General features: G+C 44.3%; 1 protein-coding gene across 2 annotated transcripts; it reads left to right on the top strand.

Annotated features, from left to right (window-relative positions):
• The first annotated feature begins 3,980 nt into the window (after window positions 1-3,980).
• Window positions 3,981-26,179, top strand: IP6K3 (inositol hexakisphosphate kinase 3). 2 transcript variants are annotated; one of them, XM_088674188.1, is made up of 7 exons: window positions 4,105-4,236; window positions 8,841-9,252; window positions 16,286-16,479; window positions 20,435-20,645; window positions 21,462-21,640; window positions 23,232-23,407; window positions 23,825-26,173. In XM_088674188.1, the coding sequence occupies exons 4-7, from the start codon at window positions 20,467-20,469 to the stop codon at window positions 24,260-24,262; spliced, it is 972 nt and encodes a 323-aa protein (XP_088530314.1). In that variant the 5' UTR covers window positions 4,105-4,236; window positions 8,841-9,252; window positions 16,286-16,479; window positions 20,435-20,466; the 3' UTR covers window positions 24,263-26,173. The 2 variants fall into 2 exon arrangements, with proteins under 2 accessions (XP_034977598.3, XP_088530314.1); XM_035121707.3 differs by lacking the exon at window positions 16,286-16,479 and having other exon boundaries at window positions 3,981-4,236; window positions 23,825-26,179.

Genomic DNA, 26,179 nt, shown 5'->3' with positions numbered 1-26,179 from the left:
TTTTCCCCATCCTTTCAATGTGTGTTTAATGGGTGAAACTGATATGCTAATTCACTTTAGTGTCAGAAAGTGCAGCGTTTAGCGGGCGCTAATTCAACTACATGAGTGTGATAATGTGAAGTCTGGTTTTTGTTTTTACTTTGGATTTGTTTGTAAAAGGTAGGTTTTAAGCACCCCCAAACTTGTGGGTAGTATCCACCATTTGCAGCCACCTGGAATGCACAGAATGTTCTTGAAATCATGCCTGGCTGGAAGAGCGGTAGGGAGGACAAGTATCAGAATTCAAGTTTGCAATGACTCCTGAATTTGGAATCTGAGGGGTGTCAGGCAGCTTCAATCTGGGTGCCAGCACCAGCTCCGTCCAAAGAAGAAAAGTTCAGGGTAACCAGCAAGACGAGCAGAAAAGACCCTTATAAAAGCATGTAGGTCACACTTGCTGTCTGGGTGTAAGCTACTGCTTTCATTCAACCTACAACTACACACATCTCACTTCTGTGGCTGGGGCAAGGAAGGGATGTTCTGGAAGATGCCAACTGTGAAACTGAGCAAGAACCTTCATTCTGACTGTGCTATTTTAATCAAGCCTATCCACCCATCTGCCTAAGAGGCTACCAGCAACTTTCGGCAGTTATTACATTAACCATCTCTGAGCTGCATCAGATGCTTCGCTTTCCCCCCAAAGGCAAGCTGTTCTAGGTAACAATGACAGTCTTCTTCTTCTCCAAACCTTTATTAGGCATTACAAATATAGGCCATCATAAAACACCCATATATAAAATTTTAAAATACTGTATATACAAATAAACAACCATGTAAAAATATGTAAGAACGATGGTATTCATTGGTGTTTCTTCCCACCACACTAAGAGATACTATTGATAAAAACTCAGCCACCCTTGCAGTTTCTTCCAGGTTAATGTCCTCTTCGCCGATCACTCGTAGCCGAGTGAGATTGTCTTCGATAAACACGGTTTTAACAATGAGTCTGTAAGTGACTGTGGAGGCCAATTCTGGATCCACACGTCCTTCCACAGTGGGGACATTGGTTTCCAGGCGGGGGTTGATCACGGTGTGGATTTGCCAAGCGTGCCTTCCTCTTAGCATGTTTCTCGCTTGCGTCCTGAGTTCGAGTGTCTTCAAAGCCCATAACACCTTTGCTAAAGGCTGTTCTCCAACTGGAGCGCTCGCAGGCCAGTGTTTCCCAGTTGTCAGTGTTTACTACATTTTTTTAGATTTGCCTTAAGACAGTCTTTAAACCTCTTTTGTTGACCACCAGCATTACGCTTTCCATTTTTAAGTTTGGAATAGAGTAGTTGCTTTGGAAGACGATCATCAGGCATCTGCACAACATGACCAGTCCAATGAAGTTGATGTTGAAGAATCATTGCTTCAACACTGGTGATATTTGCATCTTCCAGTACACTGATATTAGTTCACCTGTCTTCCCAAGTGATGTGTAAAATTTTTCGGAGACACCGTTGATGGAATCTTTCAAGGAGCTGGAGATGACATTTATAAATGGTCCATGTTTCACAAGCATATAGTAAGGTTGGTAGTACAATAGCTTTGTAAACAAGCATTTTGGTTTCCCTGCGAATGTCCCGGTCCTCAAACACTCTGCACTTCAATCGGGAGAAAGCCTCACTCGCAGAGCTCAGTCGATGCTGGATTTCGGCATCAATGTTAGGATAGGTGAACACCAATCCCGCATCAGAAATGTGGTCCTGGAGGCACCTCTTGTCGAACATTTTTTATCCAAAAATCATTCAGACTCAGATTTACTCTTTACAGTTCTGAGGATTAATAGCATAGCTGCCAAGTTATCCCTTTTTTAAAGGGATTTTCCCTTATGCTGAATAGGCTTCCTCGCGAGAAAAGGGAAAACTTGGCAGCTATGATTAATAGGAGAGTTGTAAACACTAGATGTGACTATGTAAAATGGTTAAGACAAAAGGAATCCCAGTTTATTTTTATGTTCAAGATGCTCCATCCAGAAATTCTGAGTTGGACCTGAATTGTTTTATTTAACTGAATTGTTTTACTTAACTGTATGGCCATGCATCTTTATTTCTGTGTCTTAAATCAGAGTTGGTCTGTAGCTTTAAATGTTCTGTGTCTTCATGATTAGCAGGAGAGTCACCTGTGGTCGGTTTGGTGTATATTAGACTTTCAACATCCTGGGTTGGGTAGCAGTGGTTACATGGTTTTATGACCACTGCTCCTTAGAAGTTGACTGTATACATTTCTGAGGTATGCTATTATTTTGTTTACTTTTGTGTTGTTTACCTTTATTGTATGAATACTGTATTAGTGTTTTTGATTATTAAGAACCTTGTTCATGCTGGTTATTGTCCTTGATATCTTTGGTAGTTGAACACTGAAGAAGACCACGTCGAAACAGTGTCATTATCCAGATCACTGTCTTATTATTTGCTATGATTTGCATCAACAGATATCGCTAAGCTATTCAAATGATTATATCACTGGATGAATTTCATTTTGATACTATATGGACTGTACTCTTGAATATCGCTTCGCTGCACCTTTAAAGATATATACAAAGATATACATTTATGCTCTTATTATTCATCATTCTTCAGTCTACGTGTTGCCGCTGTTGTCTTTAGGTAGGAGAAGTGATCAACATTTTCCAACGTTACACCATTGAGTTGGATTTGTGGCGCTGCAGAGGAGTTATTTTGTACTTGTTGGTGCAGCACTTTGGTTTTTTGGATGTTGAGTACAGGCCAAGCTTTTCGTAAGCGTCCGCAAAGATATTTAGGATGGTTTGGAGGTCGTCCTCTGAGCATGCGCACACTACGTTGTCATCAGCATACTGAAGCTCTATGATGGACGTTATGGTAACCTTACTCTTTGCTTTCAGCCTGCTCAGATTGAAGAGCTTTCCATCTGATTGATATATGATTTCTACTCCGGTGGGGAGTTTCCCTTCGACAAAGTGTAGGATCATGGCAATGAAAATAATGAAGAGAGTTGGGGCAATAACACAACCCTGTTTAACACCTGATCCCACTGTGAATTGTTCACTTTGAGAGCCATTGTTATCTGCGATTGTTGCTGATTGTTGTTATATCTGTCTTACAGGTTAATGTAAGACACATAGAATCTGATATTTTCATTGTGCCGTCATGTTAGACTATCCAGAAAAGGGAATAGCATGTGTTTGCGTAGCTGGGTATACAATGGACAGTAGAAGAGAATATGTTCTACTGTGTCCGGCACATTCAGAAAACATCCGCAATGTCTATCGTTTCTGGGGATGTTTAAATATCTGCCCTTGACAAAAGCTATGGAGTAACATAAAGGCCCTGCATTGGACTAGAATTATTCATTTTTGCAATATAAGTGACTTCGTTATCTGTTGGATTTAAACCATAAAACATGGGGGAGCAAATTTTATTTACAGCTGACTCGATGTTTCGTTTTTCAATGTCCCATAATCTGATTCGAATATTACGATAAATATATTGCTCGCTTGAATTGTAGAAGAATTCCAAGTAACAATGACAGTCAGTGGGGGACCTGTGGGTCATTATGTTTGACCATAATGCCCATGTATTTATGTTATTTCATACACATGAGCTGCGCACATGTTAAAAAGCTGTGCCAAATGCCAACTACATGCGAGCACATGGTATACGGCAATCTGCATGCAGTGTTCATTTTGTCACCAAGATCAGTGCTTCTCAAGCTGTCTGATGTGGTGGACTGGCAATGCCCCCCCAAATGTGCCAGGGACAAGTACCTGAAGTGGTCCCTGAAGTGTCCCACCCGTGGTGGAGTTGCCATGGACCAGCTCAGAAACTGCCACCAGTCCATGGACGACCACTTTGAGTAGCAGTGACTTAGACAGAGCAGTGTCCTTTGTAGGAAATATTTAAAGCAGCCCACAGTCACAGGTTTTTCCCCATCAATGTCACAAGTGTTTTTCTTCCTTCTCGTTGTCTCCATTTAACTCCCTCCAAGCCCAGTTGCGTCAGCTGTCGGCTGCACATAACAGATGCTTGTCAACAATTTCCAAGAAGATCAGGTGACACCTTGTGTTCCAATTCGCTCCCTTCCCTTACAGCCCAACTCACATACTGAGGCTGGACTTCCAAGCAAGGCTGCATTAGAGCAAGCAAACCAAACGGATCAACATCTCGGATGAATCTGGGATAGTTGTGAACCACCACAACCTTTGCATATACTGGTGATTATCAAACGGACAGCTGGGTGAGTAACTATTTTGTGCATCCACCAAGGTCTTCTTTTAGCTCTAGAGGGAAAGTTCTGATTTTGCTCTGAAATTATAGACTGTTGGGGTTCATCTTTAAACTTGGGTATACCTCCTTCATTTGGATCAGACAGGGGCAGACTTGGACAATGAGGATGGAATATGAATCAAGGGGTTGAATAAGTGAAACCTACTAGGTTCAGTTCTGCAAAAGTTCACTGCGTTGCTGTTCATGTTAGAGAGAATTTAGGGCGTTCTGAATATTCTTCTCTAATTCCCACTGCGTAAGTGTTTCTACAACATCCCCATATTGCTCCTGAGTGGGGAAAAGGCTGCCAAATATTTGCTGACTTGCAGGTGTATTTCAATCTTAAGTGCACAGAATTTAGAATATTAGACCTTGTCTTCTATAAATATATTACAACATGCACAAAAAGGGTATTATTTCCATTGAAAATTATAGAAGGGTCTCTAAATAGCAGGTCTTTGAGATCGAAGCCCAAGGCCATGAGATCTGCTTACACAGCTGGGTAGATTGTATGACAGCAGTCTTTGGCTGAAACACTAAACTCTTAGGTTGAGGGGTATGTTCCTCAAATCTTAACCTTAATGTTGCTGTGGCGGTGAAGAGGGAGTATTTGTTATGATGTGACCAGTTCATTCCATTAAAAAAACTCTCTTGGTGATGGAACGTTTTGACCAATCCGCTACTCTCCGGTTAAAAAAATCACTGCCTTTGAGATCAAATTTGTTTTGCAGTATAACAGGAGAGGTTGCTATCTGCTAGCCTAATAAATCTGTGTTGACTGTCAATAAACCCATGTTGTAGCCTCTGGTTCATAGCAGAATATTTCAGACCCAGCTGATGGTGGAGGAGGAGGAGGGGGGGGAAGAAGGGAAGCACACATCCACACATCGGACAAGTAACTTAATCTCCGCTACTTGTTCTCCACGGACCCGTACTTGAAGGAAAGTCACTTTTCACATACTAATTATACACTGGGAATTAAAGCTGCAATTGTAAGCATGTTTACTTGAAAGTTGGCATCTTCAAAATCAATATGATTGACTACAGAGGAAAATGTGTTAACACCAGAGTGTTGAAGTGAAATATATTTTTCTCATTCAGAAATCTGTCACTGGGGACAAACTTCTTGCCTTTTCTATGCCCCTACTCAAAAGTGATTTCCCCACCCTGGTGCTGCCACCAAATTCAGATCACAATTTGGTCTGATTGCAAGCATTATTAAAGTAAAGTTACCAGACATCCCCGGTTCCCGGGGACAGTCCCCAGATTTACAAATCAGTCCCCTGACAAAAGCCTGTCATTCCTACTGAAATTGACAAGTGGCCCCGGATTCATTGAAAAAGAATCTGGTAACCTTATATTAAAGACAATTAAGACTAAGGCACAGAAAAGCCTTGCAATTGGAGAGCGGCTTCACAGTACCTTTTGAGTTCATTCCAGGCCATACTGAGTTCATTCCAGGTTAGGGCAAGGGAGATTCCTATTCGTAGTTCTGTACCATATGCATATTTGCAAAATACCCTTCCTTTTCCTAAATTAGCAAAGGGTGATCACAGAACTTAGTGCCGAACTGGCCTAGATCCATACTGAAATGAAAAAAGCTGAAAGCCAGAGGCATTTTTATGAAGGTAGCTAGAAGTGTCTGCCAACTATGGTGCAGGATGTGGGGGGAAGCTTTTATAACCACACACCCCAAAATATTGGCACTTACTCAGATATATCTTATGTCGGGGGGAGACCGAGGGACAGCTACAGAAAATTTACTAAAGGTACACAAACCACCCGCCAAAGCAACAGCAGTTCCTCCATTATCCCAAATGCCCAAGCAATCACAGGCAAAGAGATGCAGCATTTTAGCAGCATATCAATCCTGGCTAATGCCTCTCCCATCCTTGCTGTCTCCAATCCTCCAGCTTTGCAGTGCAACCATATAAATCCTTCAGTGAAGCAAACTGTATCTTTGCTTCTTGTACATGAGGGATGCTGGGACCAGACATAAACTTTATGAACATCATATTCTTTCAGGAAAGGAAATACAAGATTAAAAGGGCTCAGAGTCTGTGCACACAAGGATTTATGGCCTTGGTGCTGGAACTTGACTCCTCACAGAGAATGAAGCTTTTCATTTTCAGCACTCTGTCACCCAAGACAGTTATTCTTTCAGATGAAGGAAAAGGAGCCAAAGTAGATTTAGAAATACACTGAGGACTAATGCTACACATCCTGGCTTTGTGCATGAACTGTCTGTATGGAAATAAGCAATGAGCTTGCTGAAGTCAACCAAATCTTTCCCCAATATCTGCAGGGGGCTTTCGATCAGATACTAGGGCAATTTTTCAATAAAGCAACAGAGAGACGTGTCTGTCTCAGGCTGCAATGAGAGGCTGAATTACACAATGGGTGAAGCAGATTTAAGGCAGATTGTACAGAACCACTTGCGTACATTCTTGCCCTCTACTGGTTAAAGTTAGTATACATATATACAGTATTTTCCATTACTGTTTGGGTGACACATTTGCTTCTTTCTTGACTTTAAAACAGAACACTTTATAACATCTGATGGATCTATACATATAGATATGTGTAGGGTAGTTAATGTTTTCAAGAAGCAGGTAAATATTAAATCGGAGGGGAGGGAATCAAAATTGTTCCCAAAGTGGGAGGATGTTTTATGACATGAGCAAAGCATTCCTATACACCAGTTTTTGGTGCTGGTGGAACAATGCCCAAAGAACCTCTACCTGTGTCAGTGGACAGTGGAGGTGCCACTAGCCCTGAATCCAGCAAGCTCCTTGCCTGCACCACTCCAAGACCCACCCTAAGGCCAGCTGTAGCCAAATCATATTGGTTGTCAGTACAGGATTCTGATAAATAATAATAATAATAATAATAATAATATAATTTATTATTTATACCCCGCCCATCTGGCTGGGTTTCCCCAGCCACTCTGGGCGGCTTCCAACAGAAATATTAAAATACACTAATTTCTTAAAGATTAAAAGCTTCCCTAAACAGGGCTGCCTTCAGATGCCCTCTAAAAGTCTGGTAGTTATTTTTCTTTTTGGCATCTGGTGGGAGGGTGTTCCACAGGGCGGGTGCCACTACCGAGAAGGCCCTCTGCCTGGTTCCCTGTAACTTGGCTTCTCGCAGCAAGGGAACCGCCAGAAGGCCCTCGGCACTGGACCTCAGTGTCCGGGCAGAACGATGGGGGTGGAGACGCTCCTTCAGGGCATGTTAGGGAGACACTCCCTAACAATGTTGAAACAACACATGAGACAAAGTCAAAGCATCTGCTGAGCAGCACCCAACGTGAGCCAGATCTCGAATGGAAAAGATACATGGGTGGGTTGCCAACTAGTTGACCCAGCCGGGCTCTTGCGCCTTTGACAGTGGCTCAATGGACAACAAGGATAGCGGGTTCAGTGCCTCTTGTGGCACCAGCTCCACCTTCACCTGTTGCATGGAGCTTGCATAGAATAAGTTGGCGAGGAATCTCATGGAAGAACAGCCAAGAACATCCTCTAGTCTAGTCACTGCTGCTGGTCATGGGGTGGGCCTTCCTTGTGGTCAGGGGTGAATGCTGTATCTTGGGAGGGTGCCTTGAGGAGAGCAAAGGAAGACAGACAGTCCACCTCTCTCTCTGTACCGTATGTGTGCCCTCCTCGGTTTCTCTATAAAAAAATCTCAGATCAGGACACACCACCCCAGTCAATAAAATGACATCAGCAACCATTTTCCTTTCCCCCTTGCCTCACGAAGTCACATCAGGGCATATATAAATATATTGTCCTTGCAGGAGGAGGTTAAAAATAAAGAAAAGTACTGTCCTGTGACTTTACAAGGAAAAGGGGAAAAGGAAACCTTTCCCTGTGCCCTAGTGTTAGCAGATGTGGAACATCCTGATCTGAGGTTTCTTTCGGGAAGATGGGGGTGCAGGGAGGTGAAGTGAAGTGATTCCCTGAGGGAAAGGCGAAAACCACTTTTGCTGACGCCAAGATGTTAATGGGTGAGGAATGTCCTGTGTGGGTTCCCCAATGCATCACTTTATTGACAGGGAACGTCCTGATCCTGGGGTCCCAGAGACAAAGTAGAAAAGCTCATTAGCAGCTCCCCGGTAAGCAAATGGAGATTGTTCTCCCAACCAGGAGTCTCCATAAGGAGAGAGAAGGTGCTTATTAATAACTTTATGTTAGCTGGCAGTAGGAATGCCCTGATCTAGCTGCTTTCAGGGGAGCCATATTAACCTGATACCTCTCCTAGGTCATGTTTCCTTACCTTTCTGCTCTGCCAACCTTATCCATGCAATCTAAATTGGGTCCACCTTGGATACATACCTCAGGCCTTGGAATGCAGCCTGTAACTATGTCTCTAAAAGTGTGTTAGGTGGAATATGCATTCATTTTCTGGCTATATAGCCTTCTCTTAGCCCAGAAACCAGTACATGCAATGCTTGTAAAGTGTAGGGACTATTGCAATAGATGCCTGACCTTTATGAGAATTGCACTGGACAGTGGAGAATTGGGAGCGAGGAAGCAATTTGTTCCTGTTTTCTGACCTGCTGAATTTCTGCTTTAGGTTACAGGAACGTTCTCAGAGGATTACTCAGCAGCCGGAAGGCACAGGCACTTTAGAACTTGAGCTCACTTGCTGGCGTGAAGAGCCTCAAGCCATCTTCTATTCCCAGCTAGAGAGAACGAAAGTTGGGTTGTTTCTCCAGTCGTGGCTTAGCATCTAAGAGAGTCGGGTAGAGACAGAGAGAGAGAGGTGTTCCAGTGCCTCTGCTGCACCATGGTGGTGCAGAATAATCTGGACCTTGGGGATTCTAGAAGATGGACTGTGCTGGAGCCATTTATCCACCAGGTTGGAGGCCACATGAGCATGATGAAGTATGATGACTACACCGTCTGCAAACCCCTCGTCTCCCAGGAGCAGTGGTTCTACGAAACTCTCCCTGCTGCGATGAAACGATTCACACCTCAGTACAAAGGTAGGCTCCAAGACCCCAGCGTCTACTGGAAAGTAGGTCCCTTTGCATGTTGAGTCAACATAAATGAGATCGGGCCGCAAGATTCAACGTTAACGCAAGAAAGAGGGTTTGCATTCAGTGATTGGTGTTTATTGCATGGTTCCCATCTGTTGTTCCTCATCATCAGTTACCAAAGCTGATTGGCTTTGCCAATAATGCATTTTGGTGAGGGAGGCATGCCATCCCCTTCTTCCCCATGCAGATCAGACCACTAATAATTTTTATTGCCGTCTGATCAGGGTCACAGGATCGTCAGTGCTCAGTACTCCACTGTGGGGTTCAGTGCTGTGCCTGCGTCAATCTCACAGTCACAGCGTGTAGCTGAAGACATTGTGCAAGCAGAACTAGAAACTGCTCAGTCTACAATTACACGATTGCTTTCTGCAGTCTACAATTACACGATTGCTTTCTCCTGTGCCGTGGAGAAATTATTTGCTGCTGAAAAGTAGCCAAAATATGTAGGCCACTTGTTGTTTGCTGCTTGTGAAGGAAAATGAAATTTGATACACGAGTGAAAACATGGGGCTAGATCTAACATTCGTCTTGCTAAGGTTGTGTACGCATTACTGTTTACTATGACTCCAATGGGCTCCCGCTGCTGGTGTTTGAAGCCATGTATGTGTGACATTAGCCACCATCCAACTATATCCTGTAGTTTATTGAGAAGTACTGCTGATTGGTGCACTTTCTCTCAAACCAGCTTCCATCTGATTTGAAAACAAAACCATGATTAAGCTGTGAAGGTGAAAGCAAGAAGCAGTGACTTCACCCTTATAAAATGTTGCCAACTTTTTGTACAGCAGGGATGGGAATTTGTAGCCCTCTGAGCAATGGTCAAGGATGATGGGAGTTGTAGTCCAGCAGCATTTGGAGAGACACGGTTTTCCCATTGCTGTTTTATCAGGTCAGGCTACAACCCATATTACTTTCATGCTAGCTGTGCCTTTGTGTGAACAAACATCTGCAAGCCCCAAAAAAGGTTGTTGTCAGGATTGCAATCCCAGATGGAAATGGTGTCCCAGTTTGAAAACTTTACCTCGGTCTAAGAACAGAATCCGAATGGTGGAAGGGCACTGGTGGAGGGAACGCGCGCCTTGGTTTAAGAATGGTTTCGGTTTAAGAACGGACTTCTGGAACAGATTAAGTTTGCAAACCAAGGCACCACTGTAGTGTTCTTATGCAGTTACACTGTTACATTGCCATTTCTTTGTGATCTGGCACAGACCTTTCATCAAGCACACTGAGATTTCCAGAAGCACTTCCATCCCCTTGCTCAGCAATAATTTGATCTTTTTCTTTAATGAGACCCCAAGGGTTCCCCTACAGAGCTAGGCTGCCACCTTGAATTGGATTAGAGAGAAACAGTTGCTTGTTTGACAGTCTCTCTTCTTGGCAGGAACACCCCCCCCCCCATCAGTGAAGTCTTCTTGCATAAGGTTAATATTTTCATGTTGCTGTAGTCAAATAAGCTGGTGCACTTCTGTGACTAAGAAGAGCATGACCTGGGAAGGCCAAATGATGCCTCTTCTATTAACTCACTAGGTGGTCTTAGGCAGGTCAACCACCTTCAGCTTCAGCTACTCCTCCTCCCAGCTTGCAGCATGGGGTTGTTGTCAGGATTACTGATAATACTGGATTGTATCCAACTAAGGTCTGCTCTGAGTTGGACTAGCATTGGATACAACCCTACGTATGTGATGTAAAGCTTTAAAATACTCCATTAATTGCTATATACATGCTATTTATTACGAACGAAAGGTGAATGTGGGATCTCACCCCCCTCCATTAGCAACTTGCTGGAAGGCTGTGCTTGTTTAGATGTGAAATCCAAGGTCTTAGAAAGCAAAGCAAAGTCATGGGGGCAGGGCAGGCAGATGGAATCATCATCAGCCTAAACAACATTAACACTCAGCCTTGATCTTTGCCCATTTCCTGCTCTCCTAAGTCACATTGTAAGGTGAGCCAAGATACATGACACCAGGCATCTTGTCTGAATCTAACTGGCACTGGGGATCATGTGTCTAGAGCTGACATCATCTCCTCTCTCCCAGAGAGGTAGCACATGCTCCAGAAGGCAAATTCCGCCATCTCTCAGCTCACCAACAGTAAAGCTTGCTCTAAAGTGCCAGGTGGAGGAAGTTCTGACTTCTTTTTAAGCCTGGGAGAAGGAAAAGTTATGCTAAAAAGACTATTAGAAAGGTACCAGGCAAACCTCTCAGGGGAGGCAATTCCATAGCTAGGGGGTTCATCCCTAAAAAGACCCTCTCCCTCACTTCACTGGGTGGGGGTGCTCAGAACTGGGCTTCTGAAGAGGACATCAAATATATACATGCATGGGCATAGCCAGTACTTAACTGAGGTTCTGCCCCCTCTAAGATGAAGCCTGCCCCCCTAACATAAATCCTGGCTACGCCCATGCATACAGGAAAAGGTGTATATGAGCCTATCACACCCGTGCTTCCCTGTCCTCACTAGCTCCCAATCTGTTTCTGAGACCAATTCAAAATGGCAGTGTTGACCTTTGAAAGACCTACTACACAGTTTGGGACCAGGGTACCTGAAGAACTGTCCATCACCACATAAAGCTACCCTTAAAATTCTCTTTGAAGGGACTTCTCCAGATGCCCCTGCTGAGTGAGGAAAGTGCTTTTTCAATGGTGGTACCCTAGCTGTGAAATGCCAGCCTTGGAATAACACAGTATCTTTTCTGATTTTTGGCTGTGGCCTGGTTTTGGGTATTCATCCTCACATGGGCTTCATGGCTGATTTTATGTTCTTCGTTTTCTGTGGATGAACATGTTTAGTGTGTTTGTTTTGCTTTAAAGGATTTTATAGTGTTGTTGTTGTAAATTGCTTTGGGACTTTTCCTGTGTGAAGCAATTCATAAACTGGATGAGTTGAACCGAACTGAATTTTTGGTGCCAAGCAAAGACCTTTTCCTGGGATTTTTAATCAGCTAGTTTCTGAGTCCCTATTACCGGTCCCACATTTTATTCAAATGTATGAAATTTTAGCTTGTTTTTAATTCTATTACAAGCTGCCCTGAGAACCGGCTATTGGAAGGCCTATAAGTACTTGGGAAATCATAGATAGGCATATACATAGTTAAGAGATTAAAAGAAACAAATTAGGCATCTAGAAGCATGCTTCTTAAAATCTAAAAGCAGAATTTTGTTACTCTAATCTACACAGACCCACGATAAAATGTGTTTCGAATGAAACATCTGTGAAAGAAGAGAGAGCCTTAAAGATCTAAAAGAGCTTGTAATCAATACGTACATTTTCAAAATAGGATCAGGGAAGTGAAATATCAATATGTAAGCATGGGATAAGAGGCTCTTAAACTGATATTCTTCTATCAAACACTTTGCTGCCTGCCTTAACCAAAAAGTTATTATTTCGCTCACTCCCATTATTTTTTCTAAAGTGTGTTAAAAGCAGTTCAGCTCACACACTTCCTCCACTGTTGTTAATTAACTTCCCCCTGGTGACTGTAAGTAAAACAACAGAAGACAATGCTGCCCCAGCCAAAACCTTATGCCTCCACCTCTCTCCCTCTCTCTGGGGCAAGATAAAAAGCATTTCCCTCATGCCCTGGGCTGGCAGATTTCCATGGCAGCATAACATATAGTGGTTTGAACACCTGCATTTTAAGGCTTCTCTTTTAGCTCAGCCACTTGCCAATATTTTGTCTTGCATATGCGAGGTGTTCCCTATATATGACCCAGTAAAGGCAACTAATGCTCCCTCTCAATGGCCATTTGAGAAACAGCCTCAGGATGTATCTCTTTACTTTAAAAACAATTTTACACCTCCACAATTCCAGTGACAAAGCCGTGAACCTTGTCTGAGGATCGAGACCCCTCTGCAGATTTTTTTTCTTGTCTCATGTCCCTTTCTTTAGTTTGTACCTTATTCTTGGGTATTCTTGTGCTGCTGTTTGCACGCTGACATTCCCCATCTCTGGAGTTGGGGAAGGTAGAGGGATTTTCATGGCGCAAGTCTGCTCCCAGGATGGGTTGCACCCAGCCTGCTGCTTGAAATGGCAGGCAGGATTGTTTACTCATGAGTAGGTCTGCCATCAGTTAGATGCTTCAGATATAAATATTTTGGGTCAGTGACCAGTAGAGAAGATAAAAAGGGGAAAAAACCACATAAAACACAATAAAATTTGTTAAGTATAATATTAAATATGTAGATTAAAAGAATGTCAATATTTTTTTAAAAAAAACAACAACAATGAGAAATATAAAATAATTATTTTTAAATGGTATAAAACAAGGTAAGGTACTGATAATTCTAAAATTAATACAAGATAATGTGCAGCAATTTTTAAAGTTTTAATTGTATATTTTACTCCCAAGGAGAGGCACTTTTAGGATTCCCTGCCTCAGCTGCCAAAAACACTTGGCCAGCCTTCATTATTATTTACCTTAACGTGGAGGGAGGGGGTGCCATTAGCTGTTCAGCCTCAGATAGCGAAATATCTTTGGCTGGCTCTGCTCTTTTCCATTAGGCAAAATGGTAGCCTAAAAGGAATACCTGTGCACTCTCTGGCTTGGATTCACCAGTGTGGTTGGACCTTGGGTCTATTTTTATACACCCTGAAGGCTTCACAGAGGCCTAGGGACCATTGCGTAATAATGCCATTTTGCAAAACTTTGCTTGGCTATCGCTACAATCTAGGCTGCAACCATATGTACTTAGGAGTTCAGTGGGACTTACTTCAGAGTAAACATGCATAGAATTGCAGTGCCTGTTTACAGAGACGACAGCTCCTTTTATGCATTTCCAACAGGAAAAATGACCTTGAGACAAGTTTGCTTCTCTCTCTCTCTCTCTTTCACGAACACTTCCCTTCCCCAAAGCCGCCTGCTGAGAACTACTGTGAAATTACAGATTTGTTTTTCAGGCCAGGTTCTGCCCAGATTCATATTGCACATGGCAGTAAATAAATGTGCCTATTAATTTAAAAATATACACACAAGAACGGAGCTAGGGAGCTACATAGCAAAACAGCTTCTGAGAATTGCTGAGATGCTTCTAGCATGCTGATACCTTCTATAAATACTCTCTGCCTGACTAATTTGCTATGCACATACCCCAACTGAATCATCAGGGGTACCAAAACGAAGGCTAAACCAAGCCTTCAGGACGTAGAAATCTGGTAACAGCTTTTGCCCCTTCGGTGATACATTTCTAATCTAAACTGTAGCAAAGCCCATTGCAGAAGCTCATGCACTGAAACCGAGTTGCATGTGCTGCTGGGTTTTTTGATCATATGTTGCACATACCAGTGAAATGAGGTGCCATGAATCTCTTGGCTAGTTTTGTTGCAACAGATTAACACGCCTCCCCTCCCCTTCTCTGGGAATATGTGACAATTAATCCACTAGCCCATTCTTCCACTGAGCTTTGCCCATAGCTGCCAAGTTTTCCCTTTTCTCACGAGGAAGCCTATTCAGCATAAGGGAAAATCCCTTAAAAAAAGGGATAACTTGGCAGCTATGGCTTTGCCATAAAAAATACTGGTTGGCAATTCCAATTAGTATACACCAATTGCATCAGGTCAAGAGAAATAGGTTGTATTTGCAAAAAGTGTGGGTCCCAACCAATTGGTCCCAAACCTCCAAATGTAACTGTTGAGGCATGCAAATAAACTATAGGGAAGTGGCTCCCTCACTGCTGCTTTAACCTATGAAGGGTCACCGTTGGCATTTGATGGCATACACAATGTTAGAAGATGAGCAATTAAATAGTCCTGAGATGGTATGTTGGATGTTGTTGGGGCCAGTAATGATGTTGTCCGGGTGTATGTGGCAGCAAATGCCAACGGTGCCCTTCAGCTCTCTATATTGGACAAACAGGCCAAACCCTACGCCAAAGGATAAATGGACATAAATCTGACATCAGGAACCATAAGACTGAAAAACCAGTAGGAGAACACTTCAATCTCCCAGGACATTCTATACAAGATCTCAAAGCAGCTGTTTTATTACAGAGAAATTTCAGGAACAGACTGGAAAGGGAAGTTGCTGAATTGGAAATCATTACCAAGCTTAAAACCATGGAAGCACCTGGGATGAATAGAGACATCGGATTCTTATCTCATTATGCATGATCAAGCTTTCTTTAGCACCTCAGCCCAGGACTAATTGCAGCCATCAGCAGCCATTAACAGCCATCTACAGGTTTACCACTCCCATCAGCCCATCACCCATTCCCACCCACCCCCACCACCCTCTGTATATATATATAGGGTCTGACACTTCTGTTTCTAGTGTATCTGAAGAAGTGTGCATGCACACGAAAGCTCATACCAAAATATAAACTTAGTTGGTCTTTAAGGAATTTGGTCTGAAGGAATTTTTTTATTTTGCTTCGACTCAGACCAACACGGCTACCTACCTGTAACTTTTGCCACTAGCTTATTGATCATTGGGAACAAAGTTTAACAAGTATAGGTAGGATACAGAACCTCTCCTTCACAGGTTTTCAAGAACAATTGAGCTGGCATTCATTACAGATGCCAACAGAATAGGATGCTTTGCCTCAAGTTGGACTGCATGGTCCTTCAGATCCCTTCCAAAATTTCTGATTCTGTTCCAGTGCATGAGTTTTAGGTTATGTTTAAGACTTCTTGGTCTTGGACAAAATAAGTGTTAGGCTATGCAGCCGTTCTGTGTCTATTCCCTCCTCCTTGTTTGGCAAACACACACAAAAAACACTGATTGATTCATGAACAAAAATAGATCTGGTGTTTCCTCCCACCTCTTAGGGTATATAGCCAGAGTCAGGACCAAGAATTTATACATGTTGAGAGCAGGTTAGTTCAGCATTCCCAACACCCCATAATCAAGAGGTGGAAATCATACTGATCTCAGATTGTCCAACACTGGCCAATTCTGCTGAAAATAAGAGACCTTTACAGGAAAATCCCACAGTGACTGTTCTTTCAAGTCCTTCTGTCTCTTCTTTTGGTTTAACTCTGCAGCACAGAAGCTATCTGCTATGGGAGCAGCCATTCAAGCACATCCATATATCTGTGCTGGTCTTATATTTTGAGCAGCTGTGAAAAAGAGGAGGGCCCCAACAGTCTTAACGCTGATCACCAAGAGACAACAGCTGCTTAGGATATCAGAGGCAGGCTAGGGAAGCATCTTGAACGTGAAATACATGCAGAACTAGGTTAGTAGAGTAAGAAGATGCTGTGCTTATTATGAGCATTTCCCCCCCTGTAAGACAGTGGACAGATAACAGCTCCTGGAGTTAACGGTGCAGGAGATTACCTACAAAAATACTTTTAGGGTGCAATCCAAACCCTCAATCTGCCCTGCTAGAGAGGGGTGTTGGATGGGGCAGAGGTCTCCATCCACCCAGCCCACAATAGCTCCGCCAGCGTGTGCAAAGAGAGCTCTGTCTGCTGAAGCCACAGGCAGGTGGAAGTTCTGTTCCTCCATCATATCCCACCACTGCTTGGCCAGGGTTTGGATTCCTCTGTCATCAAATATTGACAAAATTGGGGGTGTCGGCTACCTCCAGGTTTTGGAATAGAGAAGAAAACCAGGTCCTCGCGCTTCATCAAATCTCCCACACTCAGTAGCTGTGGAAGGGGCTAATATGTGAAGCAACCTCTGCAAAGTGGCTGCCAACGCACAGCCGCAGGGTAGAAGGGCATCAGTTGGCAACCCTGCTCTGTCCCAAGTTCCCACCAGAAGATTTGGAAGCCTCTGGGCACTGCTGAGAGCAGCTCACGTGGAAGTCGGAGCTGGGGATGAAAAGCGCCATGCTGTGCCTGAAGGAAGAGGGACAACTGCCGTTGGCCTTTCATCCAAAGGTCAAAGCTGCCTCCTCTGCAAGCCAGGCCCGAAAGCAATCTGTCATTTGAGATGTTCTGGGCCGCAACTGTGATCACTCAGGCTTTATTGGGAGTGGAGTAAATATGTAAAAGGTTACCCAGCTGGCACTTCAGCCATATGAGTCCCGTCAAAGTCAGCAGGAAGGAACTTCGCTGAAATATCAGGGTGCTTTGGCGCAGTAGATTAGGAGGGACTCTCTCTTTGGGGCTGCCTTGTCACAACCCATGGCTTAATCCTATCCCTTAGGCCTGATTTTCTCAGTATGGGATGGCTCTCCAGGTGGTTGCCTTGCAACCCCAATTTGGATGTAGGATATTGAAGGTTTATCCATTCATACAGGCCACAATTCTTCTGGTATAGCACACTTGCAAACCTGAGGTTCTTCTATCCCGGGGGGCGGGGCGGAGAGGGGGAGAAAAGGCATTTGGTCTGGAATTTATCTGATCTCTACAACCACCCCTTGTTAGATGAGCCTCTTCCTGTTCTTCCCTCTTTCTCTTGTTTTACCACCTTTGTTTTTCCTGGAGGAAAGGACATGCCATTCTGGCTTATGTTGTTTCTGAATGGCGCTATATAAAACAAAAAGAAAATGTGGATGCAGTTTTTTGGGGGGAGGGGGAGGGATCCGCAAAGTACTCTGCCACTCTGCAGTTAGTGCAAGGCAGCTTTTTAATTGTGCAAGCATGCGTTTCAAAAACCACTTTGATACAGCATCTGTTTGTTTCTTTTTACAACAACAAACTACCCAGAGCTGCCAACCCTCCCGTTTTTTGCAGGAAACTCCCTTATTCCAAGCCACAGCTGTCAACCTTCCCCTTTTTTGCTGGAAATTCCCTTATTCCAGCGCCGTTTCCCGCTGCTATCCTGGATTGTTAGATATACCGTAGACCAGGGGTCAGCAACCTTTTTCAGCCGTGGGCCAGTCCACCATCCCTTAGACCATGTGGTGGGCCGGACTATATATTTTTTTGGGGGGGGGGGTGAACGAATTCCTATGCCCCACAAACAACCCAGAGATGCATTTTAAATAAAAGGACACATTCTACTCATGTAAAAACACGCCGATTCCTGGACCGTCAGCGGGCCAGATTGAGAAGGCGATTGGGCCGCATCCGGCCCACGGGCCTTAGGTTGCCTACCCATGCCGTAGACTGTCCCCAGGACAGGTGAGGCTGCTGATCCCTTATTTTCAAATCCAAAAGTTGGGAGCTATGCAAACAACCTCAGCTGCAGCACCATAGGTGTAGCAGGCAACTAATTTGGAACTACTGCCCTTCCAGTATTACTGTTATTATTATTGCATTTAAATGCCATCTTTATTCCAAGGAGCTCCAGGTGGCATACATGGTTCTACCCCCTCCTAATTTAATCCTCGCAACAACCCTGTGAGGCAGCTTAGGTTCAGAGGCAGCGACTGGACAGGGAACTTCATGGCCAAGTGAGAATTTGAACTCTGGTCTCCAGCACTCTAACCACTACACCGCAATGGCTCTCACGGGTTTAAGGATCAGGGATAAGAACAGGGATAAGAATTCTGCCCATGGACTATTCTGAGCTTTTAGCCTTTGGGACATGGCAAGTTAAAACCCAAATAAACAAATGAACAATAAAGAGGGCTATTTTGGTACGATACCATCACACTTGTTCCTGCTTGGAATATCCTTCTCTAAAATATTCCAACAACAAGATCCACTGACTTAAGTATGCCAGACCTTGCTTTCGTTTTCCATGGTGTTTTATTTTAGGGCAATAACTATTGCCACACATGTGAAATCTGAGCAATGTGGGTAAGGGCCCGTGCTATTTTAGAACATGCAAAGCAGCCGATCTCATATATAAAGGAAAGGCTAAAGGGTAGATAATAAGACCACTTACCACTGCTTTAGTCCCAGTTACAGATGAGAGGACAGCCAAGGTGTGTGTGTGGGGGGGCGACAATCAAGCTTTAAGAACTCTTGTAATTTTCCTGATTTCAGGAACTGGTTATTTTATCTGATTGCCTTATTTGAAGGTTCGGGTTCTGCACAGGAACAGTTACTAACAGTGAAGTAAAGTTGTGTATGGTGGGAGAGCCGTGCCTTAAAATCAAACTGCTGCTGAATTCCTGTAAAGCAGGAGTTGGGATCAATTTGAAGTGCAGGAAGAGAACACTGAACTCTTACTTTATTCTCTTAAAACAACTCCCCTAGACATTTCCCTCAGTGGAAATGCTGGATGTAATGTCCACTGAGAGAGACAGAGATAGGAAAAGCAGCTTCAGGTTAGGGGAGGGTTCATCACTCCCTTCTCACCCACCCACCCCACCCCACATGCTGCACTTTAAGCCATTTGTCCCACGCTCCAGTTTATAGGATAGATTTCATATAAAGTACAGTGTTGGAATGGAGATGAAAGGAAAAGGCATTTCAGAGAGGTCAAGTACTGTTTTCTGATGCATGCCAGGGAACATGCTTGACTCCTGAAAGTCAAAGATCTAAATAGAACTAGCTTAGAACTGCCTGTAGCTTCCTATGCAACTACAAATGGTATCGTAGGTTCTCTTCACACAATATAGCCACACTCCCCACAAAGAGCAGGATCATAGTCTGAGGGTGATTCTGGATCCATCTTTGTTGCTAGAGGCCCAGGTGACCTCCAAAGCGAAGTGTGCTTCGTGCAATACTGCTGGGACAGCTCAGCTGGTTGAGCATGAGATTCTTAATCTCGGTGTCCTGAGTTTGAGCCCCACACTGGGCAAAAGATTCCTGCATTGTTGGACCTTTGTGGTCCCTTCCAACTCTACAATTCTATGATTATATGATAGCATCCCAAGAAGCCACAGTCACTTCATTTTTGCCCTAACCAAACATAGATAAAGGCTTCACAAATTATCTATGGCGTACTAACCAAATTCACAAACTAAGGGTGGGATCCAACGTTGCGTTGTGATGAATGTTCCATCTGCACAAGCATTGAAGCTTGCCAGGTGGAACAACCCCCCCCGTCCCCTTCACATGCTATTCTTAGGGGTTCCCCTGACTTCCCCAGAGCTAATTTTGGGGGGTCCATTGGGGGAGGGGAATCCCTGTTGCGCAAGTGGGGCTTATTAGGTGAATTCTACCCTAAGTAATTTGGAGGAAACCAATATTTGCAGAGGTTCTCAGAGGAAGTAAATTGGAACTGTGCCTGACTGACTCATTAAAAGTACTTAATTGTGAACTTTTTTTGCTCCTCCCAGCACTGATATACTGTACTTCAGGTGAACTTATCTCTCTCGCTTTTTCATTTTTGTCTTTCCTTTAAAGGTATTGTTTCTGTACACCTCAAGAAGGACAGCATGGGCAATTTGAGCCTCATAGCCTGCCCGCAAACGGATGACCGCAGTTCCCTGGACAATGCCTCCAAGGAGTCTTCAATGACAATTTGGCAGAAGCTCAACCAGGCAAACACCAGCAGTGGTGACCACACGTTTGTCAAATGGAACCATGGCCCACTCACAAACACCGCCAAAGACAGGTGAGGAGCCCGCCTCCAGCAAAACATGCACCTGTGCAATGCCCCTGCTTCACAAACCAGCAGTGAACACACCTGGGTTGTCCTCATCCTTGAGGGTAGCTCAAGAAATGGGAATTCCACATGGAAATAGGAACTGCACATAACATTAGTCTATCCCAAGGGATGCAAAAGCACTGAGAGCAATTGGAAACGCATTCAGCTCACCAAGGGACATGAGTCTTTTCAGTGGCAAAGTCCTTATTTAAAGCATCACATGTTGAACAGAAGCTAGTGCACTTGGCTTCAGTAAGGGGGCCATATCTCCTTCCATCATAAACTAAACCAGGAATGAAAAACCATGTTGTCTGAGGGCCGCATTCCTGTCTGGGCAACCATCCAGGCTTAGAAATATGCACCAGGTTTTACTGGTGTTACTGGCACTTACGCATGTTTAACTTACACAATTTCAACTTTACATGCTTGCAAACGCAAATCAAATGCACGGAACACAGAGAGCTTCAGAGCTCTTTCTGTGCAGGGTTTTCCCAGTGTGTAAAAAATCCACTTGAGAGCTCTTTGGGCAAAGTGGAGAGCTTACAAGCTTTGCTTTTTTTGGGGGGGGGGGTAAGACCAGAATGCCATCTCCATAAAGTAAGATTGCCCATGTGGCAGTTCCAAGGGGTTGCTTGGACTATACACATTTTTGTGTATACATGCCATCTGTGAGTTACCTGCAAACATGTTTAGGGTCAGGGTCAGGTGATAGGCTTTTACTTCTAGATAGTAGGCTAATCATATTTTCCCCCCCCTTTTTTTTTCCTTTTGCATTGTGTGTAGCTGCCAGGGGAAAGCGGTATTACAGACAGACCTTCAGTACCACAGAGACGTGCCTTCAATTATGGAGGATGCCAATGGGAACCAACCAGAAAAGAACAGCTATAATCCCTGGGGACTATACTGCCATAAACAGCATCTAAACCGCATGTCTTCGAAGTATAATGAGAACAAACTTCATCGTATCTTTTTCCTAGCTGTTTTTCTACATTTTATTTCATTTTTATAATCCCAAGGTTGCAATGCAGAACTCCCAGTATCCCTTTCACTTTTAATAATAGATGAGTGTTTCAACATACATTATATATTGTGGATAATTTGTTCTAATTTTAGGCTCTAGTAGTACTGGATAAAATAGAAATACATAAGGAACAATCTAGTAAAGTTTAGTCATAATAAGTACTGGCATTTGTTTCTGTGGGACTAGGGCTGGAACACTTACTTGGGAGTAAGCAGCGGCGTACCCAGGATCAAAACTAGGGGGGCAAGGGGCGGGGCCAAGGAATGGGAGGGGAGGAGCCACAAAGTGGGAATGTGGGCGGGGCTATGGAGCCCAAGTGAAACTGACTCCGGTCTCACCTAGGCGCCGCGAAGCTTTTTGCAGTCGGAGGCGCCGGGGCTCCGCTGACAGCACGCAGCCAGGGTGCTCGCTCTGGCCCGCTGGGCTGCCCCTGGTGCACTATGGCCAGGACCCCAGCGGAGCGCACAGCTGTGGGCGAGAGCGGCGCTGCCGGCGGGGCTGGTGGGCAGAGGCGAAGCACAGCCCAGCGGAGCGTGAGTTCGGCGTTCCCGCCCGCCCCACTGCGTCCTCCAGCTTCCTGTCACGCTCTCTGGTTCCCTGCCACGCTTGGCCTTGCCGGAGGGCGCGACGGGGAGCTGGAGGGAGGGTGCAGCCACCGGCAGTGCTGCTGTCGCCCACGGCTGCGCCAGCCCTGCTTCTGGGGGGGCAGCTGCCCCCCCCACCCCACGCTAGGTACGCCCATGGGAGTAAGTGCATGGAACTCAATGGGACATACTTACAAGCAGGCAGGTATCGCAGTGTTAGTCACAACTAATATATGCTGGATTTTGCCCACATTCCCAAGCTCTGTATGAGCCTTGTCTCAAAAATACTGAAACAATAAATCGGAAAAATGCAAATAAATGTTTATTTATATTATTTCTAATCCACCTTATAACAGAAGTTCTCTGTCACAATGTGTCATGTTCACAATGTTGGAGGGAAGAGATTTGCATCTCATAGATTTTTAGCTTCACTGTTATTTCATGTATAGGAAGCTGAGTTTCAAAATATGAAAAGCTGAGTTTTGCACTCCTCTAATACCACTTTGACAATATTTAAAAGCTATGCATTCAAATGTAAAAGTTTCAAAGGGAAGTTTTAAGCAGTCTGGATTTGCTCTGATTTTCCTTTCAGCTCTACTTTATCTCACTCAGTGAAAAGGGGGGGGAGTCTACATGCACAAAAGTCTGTCTGAAGTCATGTAAGACCCAGCTCCTGATACACATCTCAAAGCCCAATCATGTAATAAGAACTTTCTATCAACCTTTATGCATTGGTTGGTGTCCTTTATACCCGGAAAGCCTCCACCGGCCTTTCGCAGTGACTGAAAATGATGGGCAGCTCAGAGGCAGTAGGACCTTCCCAGGATAAATGAGTGGAGATGGAAACAAAAAGCTGGTCAAGGGAGCTAGCGCAGGTGGACTGCAAAGTTTTGCTACAGTTGTATACCTAAGTAGAAAAAAATTGATTTCCTTAACTCATGTGTCCAGAATTTTTGTTGCTTGAAAATGTGGTCTCCAAATATAAATGCCCTTGCATTCTGGACTTAAAGATGGGAACCAGACAGCATGGTGATGATGCATCAGAAGAGAAGAAAGCACGCCAAATAAAGAAGTGTGAACAGAGTACATCAGCATCCCTTGGAGCCCGTATTTGTGGGATGCAGGTAAGAACAGCTCATTCTAGTGTTTCAAAAAAGAAGAGGCGAGGTGTGTCATCAGAGAGTACATTCTTCAACGGTACAAGGAAATAGGGCTTGGAATGAAACTACAATATATACCAACTGAGAATGTAGTGTTAGAAAAAAATAACATTATTGATTTTACAGCTCAGCTGTAGCCTGACTCTTTCCTTTAAAAAAAAGAGAGAGATAATAAACCTGAAATATTTGTTGATTTGAGAAGGTTGTCTAGCATACAGAGGTGAAAGATACCTCCTAAATATTATAGGTTAAAAAAAAACACTTCCTACTTCTTGTTGATAAAACAATTAAGATTCCTGTAACACCCTAAAAATAAGAACAGCCTATTGAAAATAACTTCTCAAACAGCTAATGTGTTGTCCTTTGTTCCCCCCCCCCAAGGTCTACCAGGCAGACACTGTTCAATATCTCTGCAAAGATAAGTACTATGGGCGGAAACTCTCACCGGACGGCTTCAGGCAAGCCCTCTCGCAGTTCCTTCATAATGGGAATCGCCTCCGAACGGATCTTGTGGAACCCATTGTGTCTCAGTTGAAGGCTCTTCTGTCGGTCATCAAAAAGCAGAACTCTTACCGGTTCTACTCCAGCTCGCTTCTCATAAACTATGAGGGACTGGAGAAAGCAACGCCTTCAGACAATCACCCTCAGGGACAGGGAAACAGCCACCCCAAAGTGGATGTCCGTATGATAGACTTTGCTCATACAACCAACAAAGGCTCTAGGTTTAATCACACCATTTATGAGGGACCAGATCATGGCTACATTTTCGGTCTGGAAAACCTAATAAAAACTTTTCAGAGTATCTCTGTGGGAGAATGACAATGGCTGAACTACCGAGAGACCTTGTGGCTGTAAAAGGCACACCCTGTACTTCAGAGCAATGGCTCTCCCAGCAACTATGTCACAGCCAGAGTTTTCAGGGGGTGAACTGATGACATACAGTATTAGGAAAAACTCTGAAGATGCTACATGCTACTGTGGATTACACAGAATCCATCATACCGGCGATCCATAAGAAGGTTATTGCCCTTCCTTGTTTTAACATTGTCCATTCATATCATCTCTCAGCTAGAAGGAAATGTTACTTGAAAATCATTTTAGGACTCGTTCGTAAAGCACCATTTAGACTTGCAAGGCCAACAGAGGCCAAACACATGAAGTGCTCCTGAAAAAGGGTGGTGTAGATAGTTTAGCAAGTCCTTAAAAACCTCCAGCTTTACATTTTAGTTCACTGTTTGATGGGCCAAGGACTTTCAAGAAAGCAATCAGATGACAACCATGCTCCACAAGCTCAGCCGCCACCAAACTCTGGCACTTTACAAATGGACTGTAGCTCAATTCCTCGATTCTTTATATTCCATACCAGAGGTTGTGGGAAAGTATTCTCCAAGGAATCTATGTGTCAGCCAAAAGGAGTGAGTGAGTAAAGCGATAAAAAGCAGAAGCAGGCAGGGGCAAGATAGCCCCTCCTGGAATAAGGCAGTGCTTTCAAAGGTTCTCTGATGGAAGAGCTAGAAGGGCTGTTATGGAGAGGGTGCAAAATCTGTGGAATAACAGTCAGAAATGAATTCATGTCATGGCTTTTTATATTGGAGAGATGTCACCTGAGGAATTAGACAGGCCTTGAAGACATGTGTGCACAGATATCAGGGTTAGGGCCCAGAGGCGGAGCTAGCTGCTCCGGCACCCAGAGCGGCGCACATGCTGTGCACCTGGGGGCGGGGCCATGGGGCGGGACGAGCGTCTCAAGGGGAGAGACGCCCATGAGGGCTGCTTTTGGGCGGGGGAAGGGAGCCCCACCACTTTGTCAGCAGCCTTCCTCCCTTCTCTCTTCTTTTGCCAGCTCGGTAGAGGGTGGTCCCCCCCCCCCGGAAGCAGCCTGGGAGCGGGGGGGCAATGGTGCACTGCCCACCCGCGACTCCCAAGCCTCCCCCAAGCTGTCAAAACGAAGGGGGAAGGCCACCAGCAAGGCAGCGCAGCTCCACCCCTTCCCCCAACAGCTCAGGGTAGGCTTGGGAGTCATGGGTGGGTGGCGTGCCGAATGTCACCCCCCTCAGTGATGACACCTGGGTCTGTCCACCCCACCCCCCACCCCTTCCTTTGCCCCTGTTAGGACCCAAGTGTCATCTAGATGTTTTGAGTTGCATTTCTATGCATGTGTGTGTGCGCCGACAAAACTTGACAAAATGTTTACAGACTTTGTTAATCTTTGTGAATATGGAACCACCAAATAATCAATTCCTTCCTGTGTCCTATGTCACATGGGAAAACTGTTAGAATATGTTTGAATAGAGAGAAGCCCAAAATGGGAATGTCAAACTGTAAATAAATTGCATAGGCCGTGTAACAAACTGGTTAAGTCTGCGTTTCCTTTCTGCTGTTTCTTAAAGATCTGTTGGCATTTGCATAATTGCTATAAAAATCATCGTTTCCCCTTGTTTAAATTTCAGGCCTCCAGGGAAATCTTTTTGCTGCCTATGTGTTGCCTGTGGCTTGCGAATAGCCGCAGATTGTGACAGGAAGAGTAAATCATTAGGCCAAGTACATGCTCCGCTTAGACTGCTACCCAGCTTAAGGAAATTGCTAAAAGAAGTAGTTCACAATACCAAATATTGCTAACATGCAAATGACAGCGAGCATCCGGAGCAGAATCATTTGAGCTGTCAAAGTCTCCAGGCACAAATAGCTATTGTCTTCATTTGTGCTGCTCATAGAATTCAGATCCTTGTTACACTT

Source organism: Zootoca vivipara, chromosome 7 (assembly GCF_965207765.1).
Source record: "Zootoca vivipara chromosome 7, rZooViv2.hap1.1, whole genome shotgun sequence".
In the NCBI taxonomy this organism is placed as follows: Eukaryota; Metazoa; Chordata; class Lepidosauria; order Squamata; family Lacertidae; genus Zootoca; species Zootoca vivipara.
The sequence above is the reverse complement of the archived record's forward strand: the minus strand, read 5'-3'. Positions and strand labels throughout refer to the sequence as shown.

Bases quoted from the DNA above. Each gene is read 5' to 3' on its own strand.
- IP6K3 (XM_035121707.3), top strand. From the start codon at position 9,054: ATGGTGGTGCAGAATAATCTGGACCTTGGGGATTCTAGAAGATGGACT. The intron at 20,646-21,461 runs GTGAGGAGCCCG...CATTGTGTGTAG, and splicing joins ACAAACACCGCCAAAGACAG to CTGCCAGGGGAAAGCGGTAT. The intron at 23,408-23,824 runs GTAAGAACAGCT...CCCCCCCCCAAG, and splicing joins CCCGTATTTGTGGGATGCAG to GTCTACCAGGCAGACACTGT.